This window comes from Lissotriton helveticus, chromosome 2_1 (assembly GCF_964261635.1).
Source record: "Lissotriton helveticus chromosome 2_1, aLisHel1.1, whole genome shotgun sequence".
In the NCBI taxonomy this organism is placed as follows: domain Eukaryota; kingdom Metazoa; phylum Chordata; class Amphibia; order Caudata; family Salamandridae; genus Lissotriton; species Lissotriton helveticus.
In genome coordinates this window covers 225,295,792-225,321,367 of record NC_136059.1, presented here as the reverse complement: position 1 = coordinate 225,321,367, position 25,576 = coordinate 225,295,792, and the positions used below count along the sequence as shown (strand labels likewise).

General features: G+C 46.1%; 1 protein-coding gene across 2 annotated transcripts in view; it reads right to left on the bottom strand.

The window, feature by feature from the left end:
- The window catches only part of PIK3C3 (phosphatidylinositol 3-kinase catalytic subunit type 3), an 875,540-nt gene that overhangs the window by 567,521 nt on the left and 282,443 nt on the right, over positions 1–25,576 (bottom strand). For both annotated transcript variants that reach the window (XM_078674734.1, XM_078674732.1), the window contains one exon: positions 11,033–11,104. In XM_078674734.1, the coding sequence (XP_078530860.1) occupies positions 11,033–11,104 (72 nt within the window). The remainder of the gene's footprint in view (positions 1–11,032; positions 11,105–25,576) is intronic.

Sequence of the window (25,576 nt, the reverse complement as noted above, 5' to 3'; positions counted from 1 at the left end):
GGAATCCCGTTTCGAGGATTGTATTTGAGGGGCACATTTTGGAAGCTCCATCAAAGGTAGTGAAGTGTCGTACTGCTGCAGAGTTAAGATTTGTGTTTTTTCTCACCCCGGGGCCTGGGGCAAACATGGAGAGCCCCATAGGGACCCGTCTCAGCGCCTGCTTGTTAGAACTACCGGTGTTAGCACCGGCAGGACCCGGCTCACTTAAAGACCTGAGTCTAAATAGGAACGTACGTTTCACGCCTGCCTATGTACATCTAAAGCTTGGGCCTGGGAATCCTCGTGCAGTTTAAGAGAGTGGGGTTTGAATAAATATGCATTTGTAGTTGAAACATATTTTTTAACCTCCATAGGAATTAATGCAAGTCATATATATATGCCCAAAGTAAACGATTTCGAGATACAGGTTTACACCATAAAATTCTATGACATATCCGGGGGGTGTTGGGGGGGATGAATGCTGTTTTTTTCTTTTTAATTACATTTTCAAGCTTACGTTTGTGTGGCTTGCTTCGCGCAGCGTTCCAACCGCAGTTCATTAAACTGAAATGAATAATTTAGACAGATTACTTGTAAATACGTCTTAACTAATATGTTATTTGACCTGAAATAGCATTCAACAAATATTTGCTGAGATGCCCGATATTGACGTTTTTTTCAGAACGGTGTTTGGGATGCAGACTTGGGACTATTACCATTGATAAGAGGCTATCTACTGAGCTATATGTTAAGATGTCTCTAGAAACGTGTCCAAACAAGAAGGAAATATTGACTGGTCCTTCATCACCCCGTTAGTGATCGTCTCTGGTCACTCAGCCATGTCCTTGTGTCATTCATGTACCTCGTGTCAGCCATGTCCCCGTGTCTGCCATGCCCTCGTGTCTGCCATGCCCTCGTGTCTGCCATGCCCTCGTGTCTGCCATGCCCTCGTGTCTGCCATGCCCTCGTGTCTGCCATGCCCTAGTGTCTGCCATACCCTCGTGTCTGCCATGCCCTCGTGTCTGCCATGCCCTCGTGTCTGCCATGCCCTCGTGTCAGTCATGTCCTGTGTCAGCCGTGTTCTTGTGTCAGCCGTGTTCTTGTGTCAGCCGTGTTCTTGTGTCAGCCGTGTCCCGTGTCAGCCGTGTTCTTGTGCCAGCCGTGTTCTTGTGTCAGCCGTGTTCTTGTGTCAGCCATGTCCCGTGTCAGCCATATCCTTGTGTCAGCTATGCCCTCGTGTCAGCCCCGTGTCAGCCATGCCCTGCGCTCGTGTCAGCCATGCCATTCCCTGTCCTGGTGTCAGCCATGCCCTGCCCTCGTGTCAGCCATGCCCTGTCCTCGTGTCATCCATGCCCCCACGTTGTTCTATGTAGAGACTTCTTGTTAGCCACTCACTCGCAGCTCCTCTACCTCTCAGTTATCCACCACACTTAAAGGCGGGGTGCGGTTGGGATGGTGACCACCGGCCGGAACGTGTAATGTTTCCATCTGAAGGCAACACTGGCTCCGCATTACCACGGTGAGACAGCTCCTCGGACTGAGCACCGTGGCAGAGCGAGAGGGGCGGGAAACTTGGGGTGACCCGGGGGACGGTGACGGGCGCCCTCCCACTTTCATCCTTCCCAGCCTGGCACATTGAGCGTAGTTACACTGTGCACCTCGCGCTCATTGTAACAACCCTTCATGCTTTACGTGCGAGAAAAACAACGGGTTTGCGCACACGGTGCAGAAGACGGATAAAACAAGAGAGTAGGCGCTGTCTGTTGGAGTAGAGCGGGTTAAGCAAACCTTGTAGTCCGAGTGCCCGAGAATCCAGCGTGGCCAACCTCTGTGCATAAACGTAAAAGCTACTCCCAGCCAGGGGGCAAAGATAGGAGGAGCCCCGCTACGGTGTCCAGGAGCCGGGGAGAGGCGGCAGCAGCGCTCCGTCCATCTCCGGTTACAGAGCAGGGCTCGGGCTGGTGCGGGCTGCGCCACTGGCCCGGGCGGTGTCACCAATCGGGAGGCGAGGGGAAAGGAGCGGCCGTGCAAGGCCTGTCCACAGCGGGATTAAGAAGCTTTCAGGAGTTTAAAGGGCCGAAAGCAGCTGGGCGCAGCCACAGAGCGGGAAGTCACTCGGTGCGGTGCGTTTGTACAGTGACAGGAATTACGACCCGCCCGCCCCAGCTCCATGAAAAAAATGGCGGCCGCAAACATCATGAAAAAAAAAAAAAAAAGGAAACACCCATCTCTTCATGACGAGGCAAAGGGGGCGGAGCTTTAAAAAAACACAGGAACGCCCACGAATCTGCTCTGAGAATGATTGCCACATCTCTCTTCCAATGGCTAGCCTCCATTTATGGAGCTAGCCAATGGAAGAGAGAAGAGGGTTAAAGCCCCATATTGGAGATCAAAATTTCTCGCCTGCGCGACACTGCTTGCGCAGTGAATGCCAGGCTTTGACCTATAAACTGCATCTCATTTTGAGCCCGTTGGTCAGTCCACTCTACTCTTTAACCCTCTGAGACAGTCATCCTTTTCAATCCACAAACGAAAGCGCAGTGACTTCCAACGGAGACATTCTTTCATTTTAATAATTTGTTTATTTGACAGCATAACATGCGTTAAAGTAGGGGGGGACAAGAATTCAGGGCTGTGGAATTCATAATCTGAGGCATAGGCATGGTAGAGGGAGAAAGAAGTCAGTAGATAAGCGAAGAGGCCCTGATAGTGGACACAGTCCACTATCGTGGGTTTCCTGGAGTACTTGGCAGGAGGTAAGTGCCCGAGGTCCTGTGAGGGGTAAGAAACGTGAGCTGGAATCTCAATTGACTATGTGGTGTTTACCTAGGATTAGAAGATGCTGGACTGCTTCATCATGAAGTTAGTGTTGAGGTGGAGATGCAGCTGGTGAGGGTGAGAGGAAATATGTTGGAAAGGGTCCGGTTTTCTGCAGTGAGGGCCCTCTTGGTGGTAGAATAAAGTGCCACTTGCTTGTGACAAGATGAAGGTCCCTATGGAATCCTAGATGGTCCTTTGCTCCTACATAACCCATGAATAGTTAATCATCCACCCAGAATTCTCTGGTGAGGTCAAGGTAGAACAGCAACGCTATTTTGAGGTCACAGAATTGAGTCTATCCTCCTCTTTGGTGGGATGAGGGGGAGCAAAGAAAGTAGGCAAGGTGATGTTCTGGCCTACATGGAATAAAGTCACAATCTTCGGAAGGAAAGGGGCACATGTCCGAGGCACCAGCTTGTCCAGATAGAAGGAAGTATAAGGAGGGTGCGCCTTTGCGAAGAGGCTACAATGGTGCACATATGAGAAATGTGAGAACCAAGTTTAGGTGTCACTAAGGCAAGATGAATGGTGTAGGGGTTACTTAAAGAGAGAAGGTTGGGTAGGCAACCGTAAAAATGCAGACAGGTAACCCATAACTGTGCCCGGAGCAAAGCCCTGCTGGGCCACAGATAATTGAAACAATAAAACTTCGTTATGGATGCAGAAAGGGCTTCAACGTCCTGAGAAGCCCACCATGACACAAAGTTGTCCCAATGGCAGGCATATACGGACTTGGAGGAGGGACGTCTGCCTGCCAGAATAACATTACTGACTTTGATAGGAAAGTCGAAAGCTGTCAAATGTCGCTGCTCAATCTCCACAGATGAGGTGGAGGGTGCACAGGTTCGAGTGCTGATCCCTCTCATGTTGCTGCAACAGAAGAAATGCTCGAAGGAGCAGCCTAATCGGAGAATTGATGGCCATGCTCAACAGCTCAGGATACCAGACTCTCAGTGTTCAATCTACAGCCATAAGAATGACCTAGGCCTAATCGTTCCTGATCTTCTTCAGAACTCTAGTCAGGAGTTGTATTGGTGGAAAGGCGTACAGGAGCTTGGAGCTACACTCAAGGTCACCCTGGAAACTGCAGAGCGCAGAAACGCGTTCTTGGCGGTGGTGAATAGACCATCAATTTATTTATTTATTTATTTGCGGGTTTATAACGCGCTAGGATCACCTCCCAAAGGAGTATCTCCGCGCCTTTGGCAACCTTCCAGCGCATAGCAGTAGGTATATAAAATTTACACTAGTTTTGGAATAAGAAGGTTTTTAACTGTTTTCTGAACGGGAGATACTCCTTGCAAAGTCTCAAGGAAAGTGGGAGACTGTTCCACAGCGTTGGACCAGCAATTGAGAGGGCTCTACCACCCTGTCTAGCCTTTTTTGCTCTCGGAACCTGCAGCAGGGCTTGTTCACTAGATCTCAAGGATCAAGATCAAGGCCCTCTCATTGCTGAAAGAGACCTTGCATCACCTTGGAACGGAGATGCCATTGCAATCCGGTAGGCATCTTCGGCTGACTTTGTCTGTTCTGGCGTTCAGAGAGCCCGTCAGGTGTTGAATCGCCAGGGAAATGCCCTGATGTTCCAATCATGTCCAGATGCACAGGGCCTCCTGACAAAGGGTCCACAACCCCACACAGCCCTGTTTGTTGCAATACCGCATGGTGGTGTTGCCAATGAACACCTGCACCAGTCCTCGGTTGATCAAAGAAAGAAAGGCTTTCAGTACCAAGCTGGCAGTTGGAACTTCGTTGCACAGTGGTAGGGGCATAGAAGAAGCCAACCTAGGCCATACAACTTCAATAAGGAATATGCTACTTACCAGTATGCATCTGTTCTTGGCATGTAGGGCTGCTGACATTCATATCTGTACATAGATCGCCGCCTAGTGTTGGGTCCGGATGATTGCACTTTGTTGTCCTGGAAGAGTCTTCGAAGTATCACAAGGTAGGTGTCTCCTCCCCTGGACTACAGTGCGCATGGGCATCCTTTCCATGCTCAGATTGTTTTTCGCCATTGTGGCAGAGGTAGAGATAGGAAAGTAAGAGATGTCCATGCTAGAGATAATGCTGCAGCTGCAACAGGCGCCGGGGAGGAGGGTGGGCGATATGAATGTCAGCAGCCCTACATGCCAAAAACAGATGCATACTGGTAAGTAGCATATTCCGTTCAAGGCATGTGGGCTGCTGAATTCATATCTGTGCATAGACTGAATAGCAGTATCTCCTCTAGCGGTGGCCACCTGTGCCAGCTGCAGCAGTTTGGAAAAGAGTTTTGAGGACAGCCTGGCCTACAGCAGCTTGCTGTTTTGCTTGCACGTCTACACAGTAGTGTTTAGTGAAGGTGTGTATGGTGGACCATGTGGCTGCCTTACAGATGTCTTCTAGTGGAATATTTCCTAGGAAAGCCATGGATGCCCCCATTTTCCGTGTAGAGTGTGCTCTAGGGGGAACTGTGAGAGTGCGTCCAGCTTTTAGATAACATATTTGAATGCACTTAACTATCCATCTGGCTATTCCTGACTTTGAAATAGGATTTCCTTTGTGTTGTGGTGCAAAGGCAACAAAAAGTTGTTTTGTTTTCCTGAATGATTTTGTCCTGTCCACATAGTATAGTAGAGCTCTTCTGAAGTCTAGCGTGTGCAGGGCTCTTTCAGCTACTGATTGTGGATTCTGAAAGAATACCAGCAGTTCAATTGCTTGATTAATATGGAAGTTGGATACGACTTTAGGCATGAATTTAGGGTTTGTTCGAAGAACTACCCTATTAGCATGTACCTGCATGAATGGTTCTTGAATTGTCAGTGCTTGCAATTCACTCACTCTTCTGAGTGAGGTAATGGCAACTAAGAATGCGACTTTCCACGTTAGGAATTGCAATTCGCATGAGTGTAGAGGTTCGAAAGGAGGTCCCATGAGTCTGGTAAGCACTATGTTTAGATTCCAGACTGGGGAAGGAGGGTGTCTTGGAGGGATCACTCTTTTCAAGCCCTCCATAAATGCTTTAATAGCTGGTATCCTGAAGAGTGAAAGGTGTTGCCTGTTCTGAAGGTACGCTGCTATAGCAGGGAGGTGTAGTCGTATGGAAGAGTATGCTAAGTTACATCTTTGTAAATGCAAGAGGTAGCATATAATGTTTTGTATGGAAGCGTCTAACGGGTTGATTTGGTTATTGTTGCAGTAAATAACAAATCTTTTCCATTTAGCGGCATAGCACGCGCGCGTGGTGTGTTTCCTTGCCTCTCGAATGATGTTCATGCAGTCTGGGGGCAAGTCGAGGTATCCGAACTCTAGGACCTCAGGAGCCAGATCGCTAGGTGCATCTGATTGGGATCTGGGTGTCTTATTTCTCCATGGTTCTGAGTGAGAAGATGGGATGCTAGGCACAGTCTTTGATGAGGAACCACTGAGAGTTGTAGGAACGTTGTGTACCATGGTTGTCTCGCCCATGTGGGGGCAACTAGGATCAGGGTGAGCGAGTGTTGCCGCAGTTTGTGTGCCACCAGCGGGATTAGCGGTGCTGGGGGAAAAGCGTACGCAAATCTGCCTGACCAGTTCATCCATATCGCATTGCCCAGTGACTGCGGATGTGGGAATCTGGCGGCAAAGTACTGGCATTTGGAGTTTTCTTTTGTGGCAAACAGGTCTACGTCTGGGTGCCCCTATTCCTCGAAGAATGGTTGGAGAACTTGGGGGTGAATCTCCCATTCGTGTATTTGCTGGCTGTGCCTGCTGAGCAGGTCGGCAATCTGATTGTCCTTCTCTGGAAGGTGTTCTGCGAGTAGAAAGATGTTTTTTGGGATCGCCCACCTCCATATGCTCTGCGCCAGATGGGACAGCTGTGGAGAGTGCGTCCCCCCTTGTTTTTGTATATAGTACATTGCGGTCATGTTGTCCGTCCGGATCAACACCGTCTTGTTATACACGTACTTTTGAACGGCTTTTAGGGCTAGGAAGACTGCTAGCAACTCTAGTCGGTTGATATGCCATTTTTTTCTGTTTGTTGGTCCAGAGCCCTTGTACTGTGTATTGGAGGAGATGGGCTCCCCAGCCTGTTAGTGATGCGTCCGCTGTTAGTACTAGTTGTGGAACTGGCTCTTGGAACAGTCGCCCCTTGGAAAGGTTTTGTCGGTTCCACCACTGCAGAGAGTTGTGAGAGCGACTGTCCACCAACACTAGGTCTTCAAGTTGTCCACGAGCCTGGTTCCACTGCCGTGCAAGGCATTCCTGTAATGGGCGCATCTGAAGTCTGGCATGGGGGACAATGAATATGCAGGAGGCCATCATGCCTATGAGCTGCATGAAGACTTGAGCTGTCAGGGAGTGTTGTGGCTGGAATTTGCGAATGAGTGTCTGCATGCTGGCTATCCTTGCTGTGCTTGGATATGCCTTTGCCACTGAGGTATCTATAGTGGCTCCCAGGTATTGTTGTATATGGGAAGGTTGCAGATGCGATTTCGCGTAGTTGACTGAAAAGCCGAGGCTGTTCAGCAACTGGATTGTTTGTGACGTGTGTGCTGCACACTCCTGGTAAGATTTTGCTTGTATTAGCCAATCGTCCAGGTAAGGGTACACATGGACGTGTTGCCTCCTTAGATGTGCAGCCACTGTCGCTAAGCATTTTGTAAACACTCTTGGAGCCGTGGTAACCCCGAAGGGCAAAACCTTGAATTGGTAGTGTTGCCCCTGTATTGTGAATCTGAGGTATTTTCTGTGGGCTGGATGGATGGGTATGTGGAAGTACGCATGCTTGAGGTCTAGTGTTGCTAGGAAGTCTCCCTGTTGTAGCAACGGGAGCACTTGTGATCATATGGAAGTGCTCCGACAGTATGTATTGATTTAGGGGCCTGAGGGAACCGTCCTTTTTGGGAATAAGGAAGTATAGGGAGTATACTCCTGATCCCTGCTGATGGAAAGGGACTGGCTCTATGGCCCCCTTTTCCAGCATGCTTTTCACTCTTGTTGAAGTAGGGTGATGTGTTCCATGGACATAGAACGATGTCTGGGTGGTATGTTTGGTGGCGTAGAAGTGAGTTCTAGGCAATAACCAGACTGGATAATTTCTCTTACCCACTAGTCTGTGGTGATAGTGTGCCAGACAGGTAGGAACTGTTGAAGCCTGCCTCCGACTAGAGTTAGGTGTTCCGGAGGCAGCGGAAGCGAGTCACTGTTTAGTGGACGCGGAGGCTCTGGTGTTATTGCCTCCACGCCCCCTTCCCTTAGAATCGTTACCTCTGTAACCACCTCTGTTTGTGTTCTTTGTGAAGGAACCTTGTGTGTTACCTTTGTAGGAGGTAGAGGTTTGTGAAGCATTTCCTCGCGTGTTCGCTCCATATGAGGAGCAAAGAAAGGAGCCGCTATGTTGCTGAAATTGCAGTGCACCCATGGACTTAGCTGTTTCTGTGTCCTTTTTCATTTTGTCCAAGATGATGTCCACCGCGGGACCAAATAAAAAGTCAGGGTTAACTGGTTGGTTTAGAATGGTGGACTGGACCTCATTCTTAAAGCCGGAGACCCTTAGCCATGCATGTCTGCGGAGAAGGACACTAGTATTGATGGCTCGAGCTGCGGTGTCTGCAGCATCCAGTGCACATTTGATGGAGGTGTTGGAGATAAACTTCCCCTCCTGGATAAGATCATTGGCTTGTGCTTTAAATGGTTCTGGCAAATGTTGCATAAGGGTTTCTAGCTGATCGTAATGTGCTCTATCGTAATGAGCCAGTCGTGCCTGTGTGTTAGCTATTCTCCAAGAGTTGGAAGCTTGTGCAGCTACTCTCTTGCCGGAAGCCTCTAGGATTTTGGACTCCTTATAGGGGGGAGGTGCTTCCCCCGTAGTTTGGGAGTTGGCCCTTTTTCGTGCGTTAGCAACCACTAGGGAGTCTAGAGGTCGTTGACCTTTGATATGGGTGGGGTCAGTAGGAGCCGGTCTATACTTTTTTTCTATTCTGGGATTGATTACCCGTGGCCTGGCCGTGTCCTTGAAGATGTCAGGTGCATGTGTGAGGACGCCCTTTAGCATTGGAAGTGTTTTGATACTCTTTTCTGCAGTTGTGAAAGTGTCAAAGAGGAAGTCCTCTTCTACAGGGTCACTGTGCATGTCCACGTTGTGGAACTGTGGAACTGTGCTGCCCTGTCCAAGAGTTGGTAAAAGACTAGTGTGTCATCATTGGGTGATGGTTTAGTAGGGTAAATGGGCACATCTGGTATAGGATGTGTATCATAGGGGTCTGTTGGCTCCTCCCAGGGTTCCTCTGGATCAGGATCCTGAGGAAAGTCATATAGGGGCTGTGGTTCATACCCTGTGTCCCCCTCATCGTCATCGTGGTTAGAAGGTGAGGTAGGTGCAGGTGGTGTGGAGGGCATGGTAGGTTGAAAAGGGAGTGAGGGCCTAGTGGGAGAAGTGCCAAAGTCCTTTTTCTTGAGTGGTATAGGTGAATCAGGAGCAAAGTCCAAAGGTCTCTTTTTCCTATGCAGGATAGTAACTTTCCCAGTATCTGGGTTAATGTAAATCTTTGCCTGGTCCTAGGATGGATCTGGGTGGAATAGTTCTTCCTCTACAGTCCTGGGTTGAGGCTTGGACCGTTTAGGGTCGACAGAGGCAGGTTTGTCGACGACCTTTGGTGTTTTGCTTGATTTCTTGGGTTCGGGCCCTGATTTGGGCTCGACGTGTTGTTTCGGGTCGACGGGAACTTTCGGGTCAACACGTTGTTTGTGCTCCGTAGGCTTTTTTGGGTGCGAGCCTTTTCCCGGGTCGACGGTCTTTTTCGGATCGACCGGTGTTGTTGGAGCTGTTGGTTTTGGGTCGACAGGTTTGTCCGGCTTCGATGGCTTCGGTACGGCACCGGATGCCGGGTTGACAGTTTTTGGAACCGGAGGCTTGTTCGGGTCGGCGACCTTCTTCGGCTCGACGCCCTTCGGTTGCGTGCCCTTCTTCGGGTCGACCGATTTTCTGGGGTCGACGGATTTTGGCTGATCGGCCTTTGCGGGGTCGACAGTCTTCTTTGGCTCGACAGTCCTTGGCTGTGCGGCCTTTTTTGGATCGACGCCCTTCGGATCGACGATCTTGGGGTCGGTAACCTTCTTTGGCACTGGAACCTTCTATGGGGCGATGGCACTGGGCCGTGGGATTTCTGAAGGTTTCGGTTTCGGAGCCGGGCCGGGAGGCGGGGCTGTCGAAAGTCTTTTTTGATCTTGGCTAAGGCCTATTGGCGATGCCTCGACCGGAGCCTTTGGTGACGGGTCAATAGGTGTCGGGGGCAGAGTACTCACGATTTGGCCCGACGGTAGTTCGTCGTCGGAGTCGGAGTAGTCCTCGACTGTGACGATCTCTAGGTCCGAGTCTTGAGCGTAGGCCAGCTCTTGGTCATCATCGAAGATGTTGTCCGGTTCCGGTGCCCGTCGCTGCATTTCTTGCCTGGCGGCCCTTCACATCCGTATAGTCTTTTTCAATCGGAACTGGGCGCAGGCCGGGCAGGTTTCTTCCCTATGGTCTGGGGAAAGGCACTTGTTGCATACTGAGTGTCTATCAGTATGGGGGAACTTTGAATTGCATTGGGGGCACCTTTTGAAAGGGCTTCTTTCCATCGACGGTCGGCTCACGTGGCGTCGAAAAGGCCCAGCGGCCCGCGTCGACGACCGGATCGAGATGGAAAGTTGTATAGAGTAGAGAGGTACTGAACGGAACAATACCGACGGAGTCGAAGGCCTTTTGGCCTTTAGAAAAGGTTTGTTTCGATTCCGAGTTGGAGTATAGGAGTTTGCATCCGAACCCAATGGCGGAAAAAAACAATCTGAGCATGGAAAGGATGCCCATGCGCACTGTAGTCCAGGGGAGGAGTCACCTACCTCGTGATACTTCGAAGACTCTTCCAGGACAACAACTCTGCATTATATTATGTTATGTTGCTGGGTGTTCTACAGCACATAGTCTAGCACTGATATGGTCATATATGAAGGAAGTGTGTAAGACTTTGTTGTTAGAAATAAGTGGCGGACGGTTTGCTGATTTTGCATCTCTTATGTTGATAAGCATGGGCATTATAGGTTGATGGAAGTTGGAATACTCTGATTACTTTATGGTTTGTAGTTTAAAGTCATGCAGCTTAAACTCGGAGAAAGCATGTTAGAAATTCCAGAATGTCTTGTTATGCATGTTTAGAGCCGGATTTGCACATGACCAACCCGGAGAAGATCACAATACCGGTTTACCACGTCAAGAGCTAAAAGTACTCACCATAGACATCTGGGGATCTGGAACCTTGACAATCTCGGAGCTTGTTAAAATTGTAGACGACTCATCACCATCCTTAAAAGAAAACAATGGCAGATGTTATATACTAAACAAAAGTCATCTTCAGTGTACATTGAGCAACACTTCAACAAATGCATGATTGTGCCAGGAGTGACAAAATGGTACAATAAGACACACATATCTAGTGTGGAGAACCCAGGGCAGTCAGAAATTACAGGGCTGTGTCAAATGGGGCCCTTCACGGCTTCTACATTCTAGACATTCAAACTGGGGACCAAGTAACACCTTTAGCACTTGGCTCTCATGGCACCGAGACAGTGCAGTCTAAGGTTGACTCAGGGAGAACTGTAGGCTAGAAATTCAGAACTCAGAAATGTATGCAATAACAAAATGTAAATCAATGCTCAATGCTCTGCTTTATAAAGGAAAGGCACTTAAATGCAAACTAATTGAATGCTACATTCAAAATTACAAATATGTATATGTTTTCAAGTAAAAATACACATTGAAAATTCTAACGACACCTGTCAGAATAACCAGGGTGCAAATTATGTAATTTACATAGATAGAAAATGGACAACGGTATACCTGCTGCTCAGTCAGCGTGATTATGAAGTGGAATGTTGGCGCATGGTAATGCATGGAATGTTGGATGTCTGAGAGTCAGCTGGAGTATGGGCTGAGCAGCAGAAAGGCTGCTCCTGTGGGACTCTTGATCTTAACTTCTTAATAAACGATCTTACATAATCTACACCTCGACTATTATAAATGTAATTGCCCTGGTACCACCCTAATAACAGCTGTAAATATAGTTTGTAAATTATGAGCTCTGAAAATACACACACTTTGATCTTGAATACAAACTTTTCAATTTTGGTATACATATAATATTCCAACCAAGTACAATCTTCTAATTTAGTATGCTGGGCTGTACATAAAAGAGGTACTTACAGGTAGCTGGAGAACTATCAGTAGCCCACAAGCTGCTCGTTGGAGAAGCCTGTTCCAAAGTTTGCTTGACATTAGGTACACACCTTGCTAGTCTAACAAGCAATCAGTATTAGCATTGTCACCTACAAACAAGTTAACCATAGCCAGACTTAGTATTGTCTGGTTATACTATTATTCTACTTGGAACTTAATGTCCACTGCCCTGCCAGGTATCCTAGATATTGTATATATATTACGCTTGATATACAGTGAACGTTTTGTTCTGTATCATATACCTTGTATCAACGATAGGATGATTTTACTATCATTGTCTATCAGTGAACTTTATGCTATTTATCTTGTTTCTATGTAACTAACGACGATCTACGAGGAGCAAAACAAAAGACTGGACCACCGCAAACATGGAGTGTCACTCAACCAAAAAAAGACAACAAGAAGAAACCGAACGCCAGCTAGTCATCAACATATCCAATTATACCTTTACTGAACAGGAGATCAAATTACTTCAGAAAGGCACTTCTTTCGTACCAACGACCAATACCGACTTACTAGAACTCGAAGTCAGCACATTCAAATTAATCAGAAAGTTGAAATTACGTCATTTTTTTACGAACATAATACCTCCCTCGGGAAACAAAGAACCAGATCCCTTAATGGGTCTTAAAACTTTCAGCTCTTTTCAAGCTCCACAGAGTCATAAAACCATCGATCTGTTTGAACAATTGATTAAACAAGACCTGTTATCAATCAATTTTAAGAAAAGCACGTACAAAAATATTACACAAAAAGATCGTGATACTCTTAAAAAAGTTGCTAACAATGAGGATATAATTTGCATGAAAGCAGATAAGGGCGGCGCTCTAGTCGTTATGAATTCAACAATGTACTATCAGAAACTTAGTGATCACTTAGCTGATGGGAACACGTACTTACAACTACCAGGCAATCCTACCACAGAATACATGAGGATATTACAAGAAATCATCGACAAGGCGTTAACATCTGGTGTGATTAATCAAAAAACCAAGAGCTTTTTGTTGAAATCGAACCCTAGAAGTCCTCAAATATACGCAGTACCCAAGATTCACAAAGATCTCATGGACCCACCAATTCGACCAATAGTATCAACCCGTGGTAGTATACATCAACCAATAGGCCAGTATTCGGACCGCCATCTCCAACCCATTGTTCAATCTTTGACCAGTTACATTCGTGACACCACAGACTTTTTGAAAAAACTTGAAGAGATTCAAATAGATCCTAAAGAGGAATTATGGCTATGCACTGCCGATGTCAGCTCGCTATATACTTCTATCCCACATCAAGAGGGTATACAATCCATGGAACAAGCTATTTTGAAATTACAAGTGGATGAACCTTTGAAAGTATTTCTGATGGAGCTAACTATGTTCACCTTATATCATAGTTATTTCACTTACAAAGAAGATTGGTTTTTGCAACTAGTGGGCACGAGCATGGGAAACAGCGCGGCCCCAGTATACGCCAACATCTTCATGGGAGAATTTGAACAGGCTAACATTTGGTCAAATTCCATGTGGAAAAAGTACCTCAAAATGTATGTTCGTTACATAGACGATTTATTCATACTTTGGAAAGACACACGGGAAAACTTGGAACTTGCTCTGACATCCTTAAATTCAGCCAATCAACGAATCCAGTTCACCTGGTCAATAGATTCCAAAACCATAACATTTTTGGACGTTCGAATAACCTTACAAAATGATCACATTTCGACAGACATTTTTCGGAAACCAACTGACCGAAACAATATGTTACATTACTCTAGCTTTCACCAGACATCATTGAAAAACCATCTACCCAAATCCCAACTACTTAGAATCAAACGTATTACCTCTGATCCTACCATGGCAAAAGTAAGAATGGACGAAATGGTAGATCGCTTTAAAGAGAGAGATTACCCAGAAGATTTACTTAAACGAGCAAAAAACGAAGTGGAAGCATTAGATCAACATGAATTGTTACAACAACCAACTAAGAAAAAGGAGAGTGACCGGATGGTTATAGTATCTAAATATTCTAACGTCAGTTCGACATTCAAAAACATCATACTTAAACATTGGCCAATGTTAGAGTTGGAGACTGACTTCAAAGACATGTTTAAAGCTAAACCGATTTTTGCCCATACCAGGGGGAAAAACTTGGGCGAAATTTTGAAACAACTAACGGAAAAGCCACTAATCACAAAAGGAACCAGGCCATGTAACAACTGCAATAATTGTCACAACATAATTCCTGGAAATAAACTAACTCACCCCATGAAAGGTTACAATATCAACCTAAATGTTACGGCTACATGTGACTCCAACAACTTAATTTACCTACTCAAATGCCCATGTGGGAAGGTCTACATCGGCAAAACAGAACGTAAGTTAAAAACCCGTGTTAACGAACACAAATCTAACATTAGAACGAAGAATTTGAAATCGTCAGTAGCGTCACATTTTGTGGAAATGAACCACAATATAGCCCAACTCAAGTTCATGGCATTGGAAATCATTAAAAAGACAGAAGGAAGAGATAATAACAAGATGTTATTACAACTGGAGAATCATTGGATTTATAAACTCAATTCAATTAAGCCGCATGGCTTAAATGAACGCATTGAGTTCTCATGTTACCTATAAACTGTACTGCAACCTTGAATGACAGCACTTTTCTAGTGCTATATAGTTCTGACTTTGTCCCCTACCTGTGGGTAACCACCTTATCCACACATTTTTTAATGTTCATTTATTTTCTTTGCCTTTACATTACTCATGTATCTGTATGTACTGTACTGTATTGATTATTGCGATTGTTTACGAATTTTTGCTTTTGAGATATGAATTTTAGCTGTATTGTATTCCGTTTACTCACTTCCTTTTCTATTTCACGTTCATAATGGTCCCCTTCCTAGTTCTACACTTCCCGATCATGTGATTCATTCACTTGCACGTCTTCGGTTTAGGAAGGGCGTATTCACGCTTCCGGTTAAACCTTGCCGGTTCATGTCGGCGTTCGGAACCTTACCAAACTTCCAACTCTGTAAGTAACCCCTAATCGAGATCACCGCTTTTTATGCGCTTTTCACCCCCGGTTTTAGACATAAGCACTTCGCTACCAGCTTGATTGAACTTTGTTCCCTACCTGTACTAGCGACGATATATCTTCACGGTCAACCCATTTTTTCACATAACGTTACTTTACACGTCACTTTTTACCCGACTAAACTGGATTTGTTATATATTATAAACCAGCCATTGTTTAACTATCGAGTTTTTTCGTAAGGAGCAAACCATACTAACAAGCACCTCGGGGTTTTTATTTGGTTAAGGAACTTTCTATCTTTTGATACTTTTCACTCCTTATATGATTATCATGTGATGGTTACAACTATATTCGTCTTTATTTTAGAGGCTCCCCGATGAAGGGCGGATGCCCGAAATGCATTGGAGCAACATACAACAAAATGCATATTTAAAGTTGGATTGTCCTTAACATTGAAAATGGATATGAAATGAATACCATTTACTTAGGAAAATAAACAACGGTTGAAAACACTTACCTTCTAGTTAATCATTTGAGGGATTCACCAGTTCGAGTGCCTAAGGGATGTCATCAATGTACCATTGATCACACTTGTGGATTCTATGTAACTAAGACACTTACCCTGTAAAGCGCTCTGATACCCGCAAGGGTCTGGTTCACGCCGTATAAAACTCTCAAAATAAATAAATAAATAAAATAGGCTACATAACAACATAATAAAATGCGTTCTATGGCAAAATCAAAGAGATGCACGCCACTGCCCTTTAATACGCCTGAATCCGAAATGCTTTTACTTGTTCCTTTTTAGCCTCCATGGGCATGTACAGTTTTAGCTTTTTTTTTCTTGGACACACTGTGCACAACTCTATCTCGCCCTCTCGCAGCACATGAGGACCTTGCAGTGAGCTCTGTCCAGCTGTGTGGCTCATATAGGTCCCAGGCAGCCAGACACTCTCCTCCCAAGTGTTAGGTGGGGAAGCCAGCTGATGTCGGTTTCCTTCCCCGTACCTTCATCCTCAGCGGATTGAGAGGCCAGAAAGTGGTTGACTCTGGTGCCCTGGGGCACTCATGTGCTTGGGCCAATGTGCTACCTGGGCACAGGGGCAACTAACTTCTTGTAGCCACCACTTCGAAAAGGATAACACAGAGGAAAAGAGTGGGCTTGCACATTGGTTACTGTAGGAGGCTGGTTTAGTATAAGGTGAACACTTAAGGGAGTGATGCACCTTGCACTAATCCAGGCAACCCTTATGGTGATTTTAGTAGTCTTCGATAACCTTTAACTCTCAAAGTAGTAGCTGTGGAGAGCAGCCTTCAGGTTTACACTGAACTGGTGTAAAGCAGCTTATTTTACTACATTTAATCAATAGTGTACAGTAGATGAAAAAGAACCACACAGTGTAATAAGTCTATTTATTACACAACAGAATCACTAACACATTGGTATATCACCTAGCCGGAGATTTCAACAATAGACATGAAACTGCTTAAGAGAAATTAGGTAAGTAGCACAAATATACACTGGTCTCCAGGGGGGATACCAAACCATATACCAAAGAAGTGGAATGCAAACTGCAAGGAAGAACTGTATTGGACCAAAGGACTCAGAGGAGCTGGGAGAACAAGGAACCACCTGAGGTAAGTAACCAGGAACCCTATGGAGGCTGTATGCAGAGGGAAAACACAGCCGCATGCACAATGGAAATCAATAGAGAAGTTGCAGTCACAGTTTTAAAGAAGAAGGACCCTTCCCAGAGAACCCCGAGGAAACCCTTTGAGGACAGAATGTTGTAGAGCTACCCCATCCGTGGATGCCCCAGGAACCAGGTTACCTGCACCAGGGAAGCCGGGTGCATGGGGGTAAAGTCACTTCGGAGCCTCCTGTAAAAGACAAATGACGACTAGGGAAGAAAGACTTGGGGAGAGGTCTCTGAAGATGTTTGGTGGAATCTAAGGGCGGATTCTTGAAGAGGATAACATGCAAGCAGTTGAGACAGAGTCTATGCTAGTCTGAGACGACCAGGAGGCACAGAAGCACAATGCCCACCCTTTTCAGGGAGCTCAGGATAGTTGACCAGGACCTTGACGCTGCAGCTGTGGGGACCAGGCGAAGAGGAGGAAGACCATGAGCTGCCCCATGTCAGATGTCGTATCTAGGTGGTCGGTGTCTGGTGGGAGCACCAACAAGCCTTGGTAGGCTCAACTGGCATGGGAGTCAAAAAAGATGCAATCGCTGGGAGCAGCAAGGTCCAAGGGACTTACCAAGTGAGGGAGAGTCAGAGCAGGTCTAGAGCAAACAGGGGAGCCCATCAAAGCATCAAAGCAAGAGAGGACTCTCGAGAGGACCCACAGGCTGAAGGCACAGGAGTTGCAAGAGTACCTGCGGCACCTCAACAAAGATGGAGGCCATTGTGCAAGGGATGCGGTAAGGACGCTGACCTACGAGGGATGAGGTACTGGAGGCTGTAGCTTCTTGTAGCCATAAGATCTCTGGAGTGCAGAGTCAACAAGCTTTGGCAACGGCAAGTTGACACGGTGCACAGGGGTTCGTTCCTAGCGGCTCCAACGAGGGATACTGATTACAGGGATGGCAGGTCAGGCCTCTGGAGAGCTGCGGAAACACCACCTGTGTTGTTGGGCCTCTGGAAATCCGTAGGAAGACAGGCGCAGCAGACGAGTCAGCTTAATTGCGGTGCCTGCAGATGAAGGGGAGTCACTCTTTCACTCCACAGGAGATGTTGTTGATGCCCACAGGTCTTCTGGAGAACTTGAGCAAAGCACAAACATAGATGTGTGCAGAAAACATGAAGAACAGCGAGACTAGGAGCAGCAGGAGTCTTCCTTGATGCAGTCTCAGTTCCAGTCAAAATCCAATGAAGTTCAAGCGTCCAGACGATTAAAGAGTGTCTTGGTTTTAGAGGTGAATCTTGTTCCACGACGAATCTGAGGACCCACCCACAGGGAGCCCTTAAATACCCAAAGAAAGGATTTGAACAACTTAGGGGTACCTCCCAGAGGAGGTGCAGGATAGAGGGGAGGATAACTCCCCTATCCTTTGTCCAGTTTCACGCCAGAGCAGGAACTAGTGTTCCTGAACTGGCTCAAACCAGAGTATGCAAGGAGGGCACCAAATGTGCCATTCAATGCAATATGGTGGTGCTGGAAAGTGCCCCCACCCTAACTCAATACCCTAAGTCCTGTCCAGCAGCAGGATGGTATAACAGAATCTGTGGTTGGCAGCAGCACTAGCTTGCTACCAGACCCTGAAAGGCTCTAACCAGGAGTACAGGGCCCTCCAGTACATGGATCATAACCCCAACACTGGAGCAGGACAGCCGGGACTGGGACCAATGTCTGCACCCATCATTATCCCTCTCTGCAACGAGGAGGAGACACATGAAGGCTAAAGGTCAGTCTTAACAGTGGTGCAGCTCGAGTTACTCAAAAAATACTCTTTACATATCAAGGTAGCTCCCTGGGCGGGCCAAAGACCTACCTAGGTCACTAGTCTGAGAAAAGCCAAGAACCAGGGTAGCCTCAAAACAGGAAAATCGTCCACAGGGAAAAGTAGCAGGACAGCAGCCCCTAACCGGCTCCTTACAACAAGACAGTCATCCAGAACACAGCTTGCTGTGGGAGCAAGCACTCTGAGGTGACTGTTAATATCACTGTACATGGATGTCGGCCTTCTCCTTGGGTATGGAATATCATTACTGGCAACCACCTCGAAAAGAGACATTGTGTTCCTGAATAACGAGGGAGAAGTAACAACCTTGGCTGAACTGTTCACCTGCAAGCTTGCAGCGTTCCATATGCGGTACTCTAGAAGACTCAATGTTACACTTGGAGGACAGAAATGTACTAAAATTGCACATGAAAGTATGCTACTTTTCACTTGGAAAAGCTGGAATTCACCAGTTTTCACTGTCTGGCATGTGCAGCTGCTCGCTTACATGTGTAACAGCCTGTGCCACTTGCCAAGGACAGCCCAAGGAGAATTTCTTACCTATGTACCTGAGGGGAAAGTCCATTGATTTTGGAAAAGACCCACGGGATAGTCATATTACTTGCACCCACAGCGTGAACTGGAAGCTGGATATTCTTCCAGACTGTTGTACTGCATTTAAGTTACCCTTGGATTTCCAACCCCTGCAGCATCCCCACCAGCAGCCTTGCCTGGTTCATGTGCGGCTTAAATGAGGCTGCCACCAGTCGCCCAGCCAGGTTCGCACTCCTATACTGTAAATAGCATAGCAGCATTTCTTTCCTGGCTTGAGCCCTACGGAGACATCAAACCCCTCCTACTTTGCTCAGTTTTAAGCCCACACAAGAATACCAGCATACACTAACCAGAGTATGACTGGAATACGGAGGCCTGCAGTGTCTGTGTGTATAGTTAGTCGCTAGGTCCAAACGCCTGCCATTTTCCCAAGGTTGGTGAACAAGAGTGCTTGTTATAGCAGATGGTCGATGTTCTTTTTCTACGGAGCAAGTGCAGTATAGTGGATTAGCAGGACTGCTTCCAGCCCTCTTTGCTTCAGGTGCCCTCCAAGGCCCACATGCTCTCTTACCGCTCCCCATTAACTCTTTGCACCAAGTATAGACACACACAGAACACCAGAGTGAGAACACCAGTACAAACTTCGCAGGAGACACTTATCACATCTGTTACTTTCTGCTCCCATGCTCATGCCCCACCACCTCTCTAGGTCAGAACCCTCTACTGGATTAGCTAGCACGAACCAATGTTTTGGAACCACTTCCATGCCGGAGTCCAAACCCCACTACAATAAAGAGACACAATTTAAAATGGCTACAGATCTGCATACCTAAAACAATCCAAAATGACATTGGTCTGTATTGTTTTCATGTTGACCTTTGCCATACAAGTGAATTTTCAGCCGCCTTGTGTATGTCAAACCAATAGAACTACGCAGGAAGTGCTTTTTAGACACATACTAATAATAGGATTAGTGCAACTACAACTAACAGACTGGTAGAAATGTTGGCGGAGAAAACAATTCAACCTTGTTCTTGACTGGCCAAATGATCAAGGCCCAGCTGCAAGACATAGCAGAGCCCATTCAGCTACCATCTAAGTATGCCCCGGTGTACTTTCAGCGTCTAATTTTAGGCAAATAAATGAGGGGGGAGGGAGGGGTTCTAGACATAAATAAGAAAGGCCTTGCTGCAAGTATGTTATGAAATGTCTCATTTGTAATACGTGTTTACTTTAAAATATGTCAAACATGTTTGTCATCTACAATGTGAAGATACTGGAGTTAAAGAGTTCCAGCAGCAATGCCACAGACATATTATGTTATCATCAGTGGTGGTTTCTTCGTGAGGGTGGGGGGATGTCGCCCAACCCGCTGCGAGGCGTGATAAAGCTATGTGAACAATAAAATGGCAATTAAATAATTTCATCCCCATTTTATTATTCACACAGCGCACTGCAGCCGTCAGCCTGCCCAGGAGCCGGGATAAAGGAGAGGCGTGTCCTCTGTTGCACAGAGGACTAGTGACAGGAAAGGCCAGACTGACATGTGCACTTTGCAGTCTCCACCCAACTGTCTTAGACAGCTGGGTGGAGACCAAGCGTAGGCCTACAGAGCCTTAAGGAGGGTCTAGCCAGCCTGCTCCGTCCAATCCAGGCGCTGCTCTCATGCAGCATGACAGCAGGGTCCAGATTGGTTAGGGAAGTTTCCTCTTACACTGGTGCCCATCAGACCCACGATCTGCAAGGACTCAAGGGACGCAGTCCAGGTAAGTGCTTGAATGTAATTGTAATGCATGCAAGTGCTTTTATTTTGTATTCTTGTTTTATGAAAATGTGTTTTGGGATGCGATGGGGCACTTCACTCGCCCCACCACTTTTATATGTTACCAGCCACTCCTGGTTATCCTATAAGTCTGATCTACCACTGTAGTGGACGGCAGGTACTAATGCCGTGAGGATACCTTGAACACACCAATTAACACACTCTCCTGGCCCCCCCCCCAACTATTTTGATGGCAAAACAGGATATGTTGATATGATCCATACTAAATGTTTTTCAGTATGAAGAAATGGAGGCTAAGAGTGTTCCAAAATCAGACAGTTGACCCAAAAAAAGAATCCTCTTCCAGTGCTAATACTCATAAAACGTGAGATCACAAAACGCCTTTGAAAAGGATAGTTAAGTGTTGCAAATGAAGGTAAGCAATACAAACAAGGCTCATCAATCGATATCAATCCTTGACCATCAGTGGACCACGTTTTTGAGCTCAGTACTGAGACAACGTCAGTTGTGAACATATAAAGGGCAATAATAATAATAGTAATAATAGTGAAAAATGCAACTGACTGCTTGCAGTTAATTTTTGAATTAAATAAAGGGAATGATTAGGCAGTAGAGTGGATGGAAGTCTAAGGGTGAAGAGAACAGTAAAACTGCACTCTCTTTCAATACCTGTTTTTTTGAGGTACGTTTAAAAACAATGAAATGCATTCTAAAAAAGAGAAATGAATGGGGTGTTTCAACACAGTTTAAGGTCAATGAAGAATCCTAGTTTTTGACCACATCACTCAGTTTTAACAGCGTGAATGCCAAGATAGTGCAGAAGTTTATTTAGCGCCTGATTTGAGATAGCTTTTGTCCAAGTGCTTTTGAAGGCGCGCGCACACACACACACACACACACACACACACACACACACACACACACACACACACACACATGCGTAAAGATGTGTGCGTGGACAAGAATCATTACGCATGTGCGGCTACAAAAGAGAGCTTGCAACACAAGGGAGACCGCAACGTGGAGCAGGGAGGGGCGGATATTAGGAGGAGGAAAGTTTACATGGGAGAAAAGCTGGAAAACATTAACGCTTCTATGAGCGCGTAAGCCAAAACAAAAAAAGAGTTGCCCACCCATGAGCAGTGGAAGGTTATAAGGCAGTCAATCAGAGGGATGGTTAAGTGGCTATTCTCTGGGGGAGGGACAAAAAAAGATGGACAAGTAGACTATAAAGCCAACCAATGGTATGCAACGGATGGGCAGCAATCTCCTGCACATTCTTGGTATGCCCCAATTGGTATTTTGCAACAGGGTAGCTTGCGCTGTCTGGTAGGCTCCACCTAACAATTGTCTGACTATCAACAGCACATGTGTAAAATGAGCAGTTATGTTAGTGAACATATAGACGTACATTGATACAAAATGAGCTATAAGATGTTCAGAGGAAGACTCTCTATACCTCCTAAATCACAATGCAGCCAGGGCACGAGTCGGGGGTACACACAGGTGGATGCCATCCATCCACTATTTTCAGAAGGTGGACGCTGTCCACCCTGCCAAGAAGTTGGGCCCTAATAAAAAAGATGCTGAACATGTCCCAGTGTAATTTCCAAACACCGGGACACTTTCAGCAGCGCCTGTACATTGATATCTGCTTATGATCTGAAACAACGTGAGGGCGTTGATGATGGGGCTCTCTTATTTCTGACCCCTGCTGGGCCCATAAAAAATTGAGCGCGCATTCACAAATGGTCTGTAGATGGAAATAAACAAAACGGCCAACGTATATTCCACCTATATATTTCCTTTGTTTTATTTTTGTATGTTTTTCTGTTTTTGTTTACTTGCTGATGCCAATAAAAACCTTTCAAATAAAAAAAAAATGGCTGAATGTGAGGGGTCAACAGGCCTCCATTTGTTCGAGTCTCTTGGCTGGGAGCAGTCAGAAGCCTCTCACCTAGAAGCAAATGCAGCAGAGGGGAAGCAAAGGCTGTCACCTTCTTAGCACTTCACACATACTTAAGAGAGACGGCTTTTCACTTTGTTCAGGCTCTGTTTAGGAGATATGCATGCACTTTAAGAATGTCAGATGTATTGCTCTTTCCCAGTATTTGCACAAAATAAATAGCATTTATATAGAGCTTACTATCCCTGAGCATGCATTGTAATAATTTAAATATCACTATTATTTATTTTAAAGAACTTTGGGTAAAGGAAGTTTTACGATGACAAAAGGCAACATTGGTTTATGTGAAGCTTACAAAAGTGTGAATCTTCTACCTAAATGAGGAGGGTTTGCAAGTATACTCGAAATGTGCTCAAATGTACTCATGATAGACCTGCTAAACATATATGTTAGGGCTTAAGAGCTGATGTCACTTTATGTGATGCCACTTCCAGTGATGTCATGCTCTGTGATGTCACACGTCTCAAGCACCGCGATGTCACGCGCAGTGATGCCACTTGCATACTGATTAATTAGGTTAGTCCCCCCACTTCTTTTTTTAGTACTGTGCCCTGAGTACAGCGCTATGCATTATACAGTATCAGCACAGTTCACACCTCCAACTAGCAAAGGGACATCACTAACTTGACACTAAGGTGAGCTAGAAAGCCTTACAAAGAGAAGGTTTCCAGCTCGAGCGTGGAGGCTCTGGCGTTTCAACCTACCCCGGACACCTGACGCCTCAGTCTATAGTGCTGAGAAGGCTTGGTGCGACTCTAAAGAGTGTGCAAAAGCACTAGGTTATATCAAGCCTGCTACAAATTTACTATAAATGCAGAACATGCTCTTTTATTTTCACAAATTCTCTGAAACATCAGACGCAATGAATGTGTGTGCTATGTACCTTTAAAGTAAAAAAGTAAATCACAATTGTACTAAGGCTTCAAAGCGACGAACATGCGCCACAATTTCACTGCAGTTTTAAAAGCAGCTGAAAGGAGACGTCATCTCTGAACTACAACAGGATATGCAGTGGCATAACAAGAACGCTCGGGTGTTGTACTGAATCCCATAAGCTGTGCATTTGTTCTGATCCGAAGGAAGGGAGCGGGCCTCCATTCGCAGGGCGGACCAAGGCCGCCATTTTGTCACGTGGAGACAGGAAGGCACGCGGCTGCACCACACTTGCATGCAGGCCGAACCACATAAAGTCGCTGGAGCTCTGCGTTCTACGAACCGTCTCCGCGGATGAGAACATGATGGATGGGGAGCTTTGTCGATGCACATACTCATTATCTGATCTGCAATTGTTTCGAGATAATTTACGGAGCAGATGTTTGCGATTTCAAAGCAGTCTGGGAAATTTTATAGGCACTTCAAGCCTCAATTAGTTCCATGACAGCACAGCTCAAAAGGCATAAATTAGATATGTGTCAGCATAAAGATACTTGGGTATGCAAGACACTTGTAAACACTTATAAATTATTCAGATTTATCCTACAGCCTGAACGCAGATGGCCATACCTTATCTCCACAATGCATCCGACGTGATGTGCTGACCCTTTCTGCTTCGTAATTTGCAAAGCGCTTCGTGAGCTATTATCATATATCAAGCCCGTTGTGCCTAGATATCCCCTCGGAAATACCCAATATCACTTGCACATTAAGGGCAACAATGATCAGGTGCTGACGTGTTCGGGAATGAGCAGACCTGGGAGCCCCCGAAAATACAGGCATGTTAATCCGTACATGCCAACTCTGTCTTATTAGCCAAATGATTCCTGTATGTTAGGGCCTGCGCTTTTGATTTCTTCCCTTTACGTACAACCCAGAAAATCCCAGAATCCAAAGTACAGTCGGCTGAAATTCAGGTATGTACGGTGGTCACCCCAGAAACACAGGGTCATTTGACAGCCGTGGCAATTATTCAGGCTCCTGTGAGGACCTGTAACCTTCCCCATTAAAACAACTGTGGCACCGGCGTACTGACACACCTGTGGGCGTGGAGGTAGACCCAGGTGGCCCCACTGTTCTGTTAAGTCTCTGTCTTTGAAACCAGCCCTGAGAATAAGCACACTTTTGGCAGCAGCGTTTCGAAAGTGACTGAAATTTCACAGTTCAGCCTGCTATTTAGGTCTCACCAGAGGCAGTGCATGCACTGTCACTTGCAAGTTGTCTTGTTTACTAAAAAGGACATGGAGCCAGCCCATTGCTTACCATATGTTAACTTCACTGTCATTCATATTTGTTGCTCCTGATTGGTCAGCACGTCCTGTTACACTTTGCCTTTGTTTTTTTTCCCTATCGTGGAGCATGGATCAATAATTGATTTCTTCTTTTCGATTAGTGTCCTTCTGCTACTTGCGCTGGGATTGAGGTACTTTTTTCTTTTTTTTTGTTCTCCTGTTGTTGCTTGTTCCTGTGTGCCCCAGCGTCAGTATGTGCAACACCCCCAACCAACCACCCCAAACCACCATCACCCTACCAATACCACTACCACCCCCTCTAGCATGAGTATATGTGCCACCAGCACCCAGCCACCCCCTACCAGCACCCAATTACCCCCTACCAGCACTCAACCGCCCCCTACCATCACCATCCTACCAATACCACCCTTCCACTACCACCACCTCAACCCTACCATATCCCTACCATCAACACTAACACTCTACTACCAACACCCTAAACACCAACACCAGCCTAACCACCACCCTAATCGACAACCGACTCTGCCAAAACCCTACTGTCACCATCAGACCACCACCATCTTACCCTAGC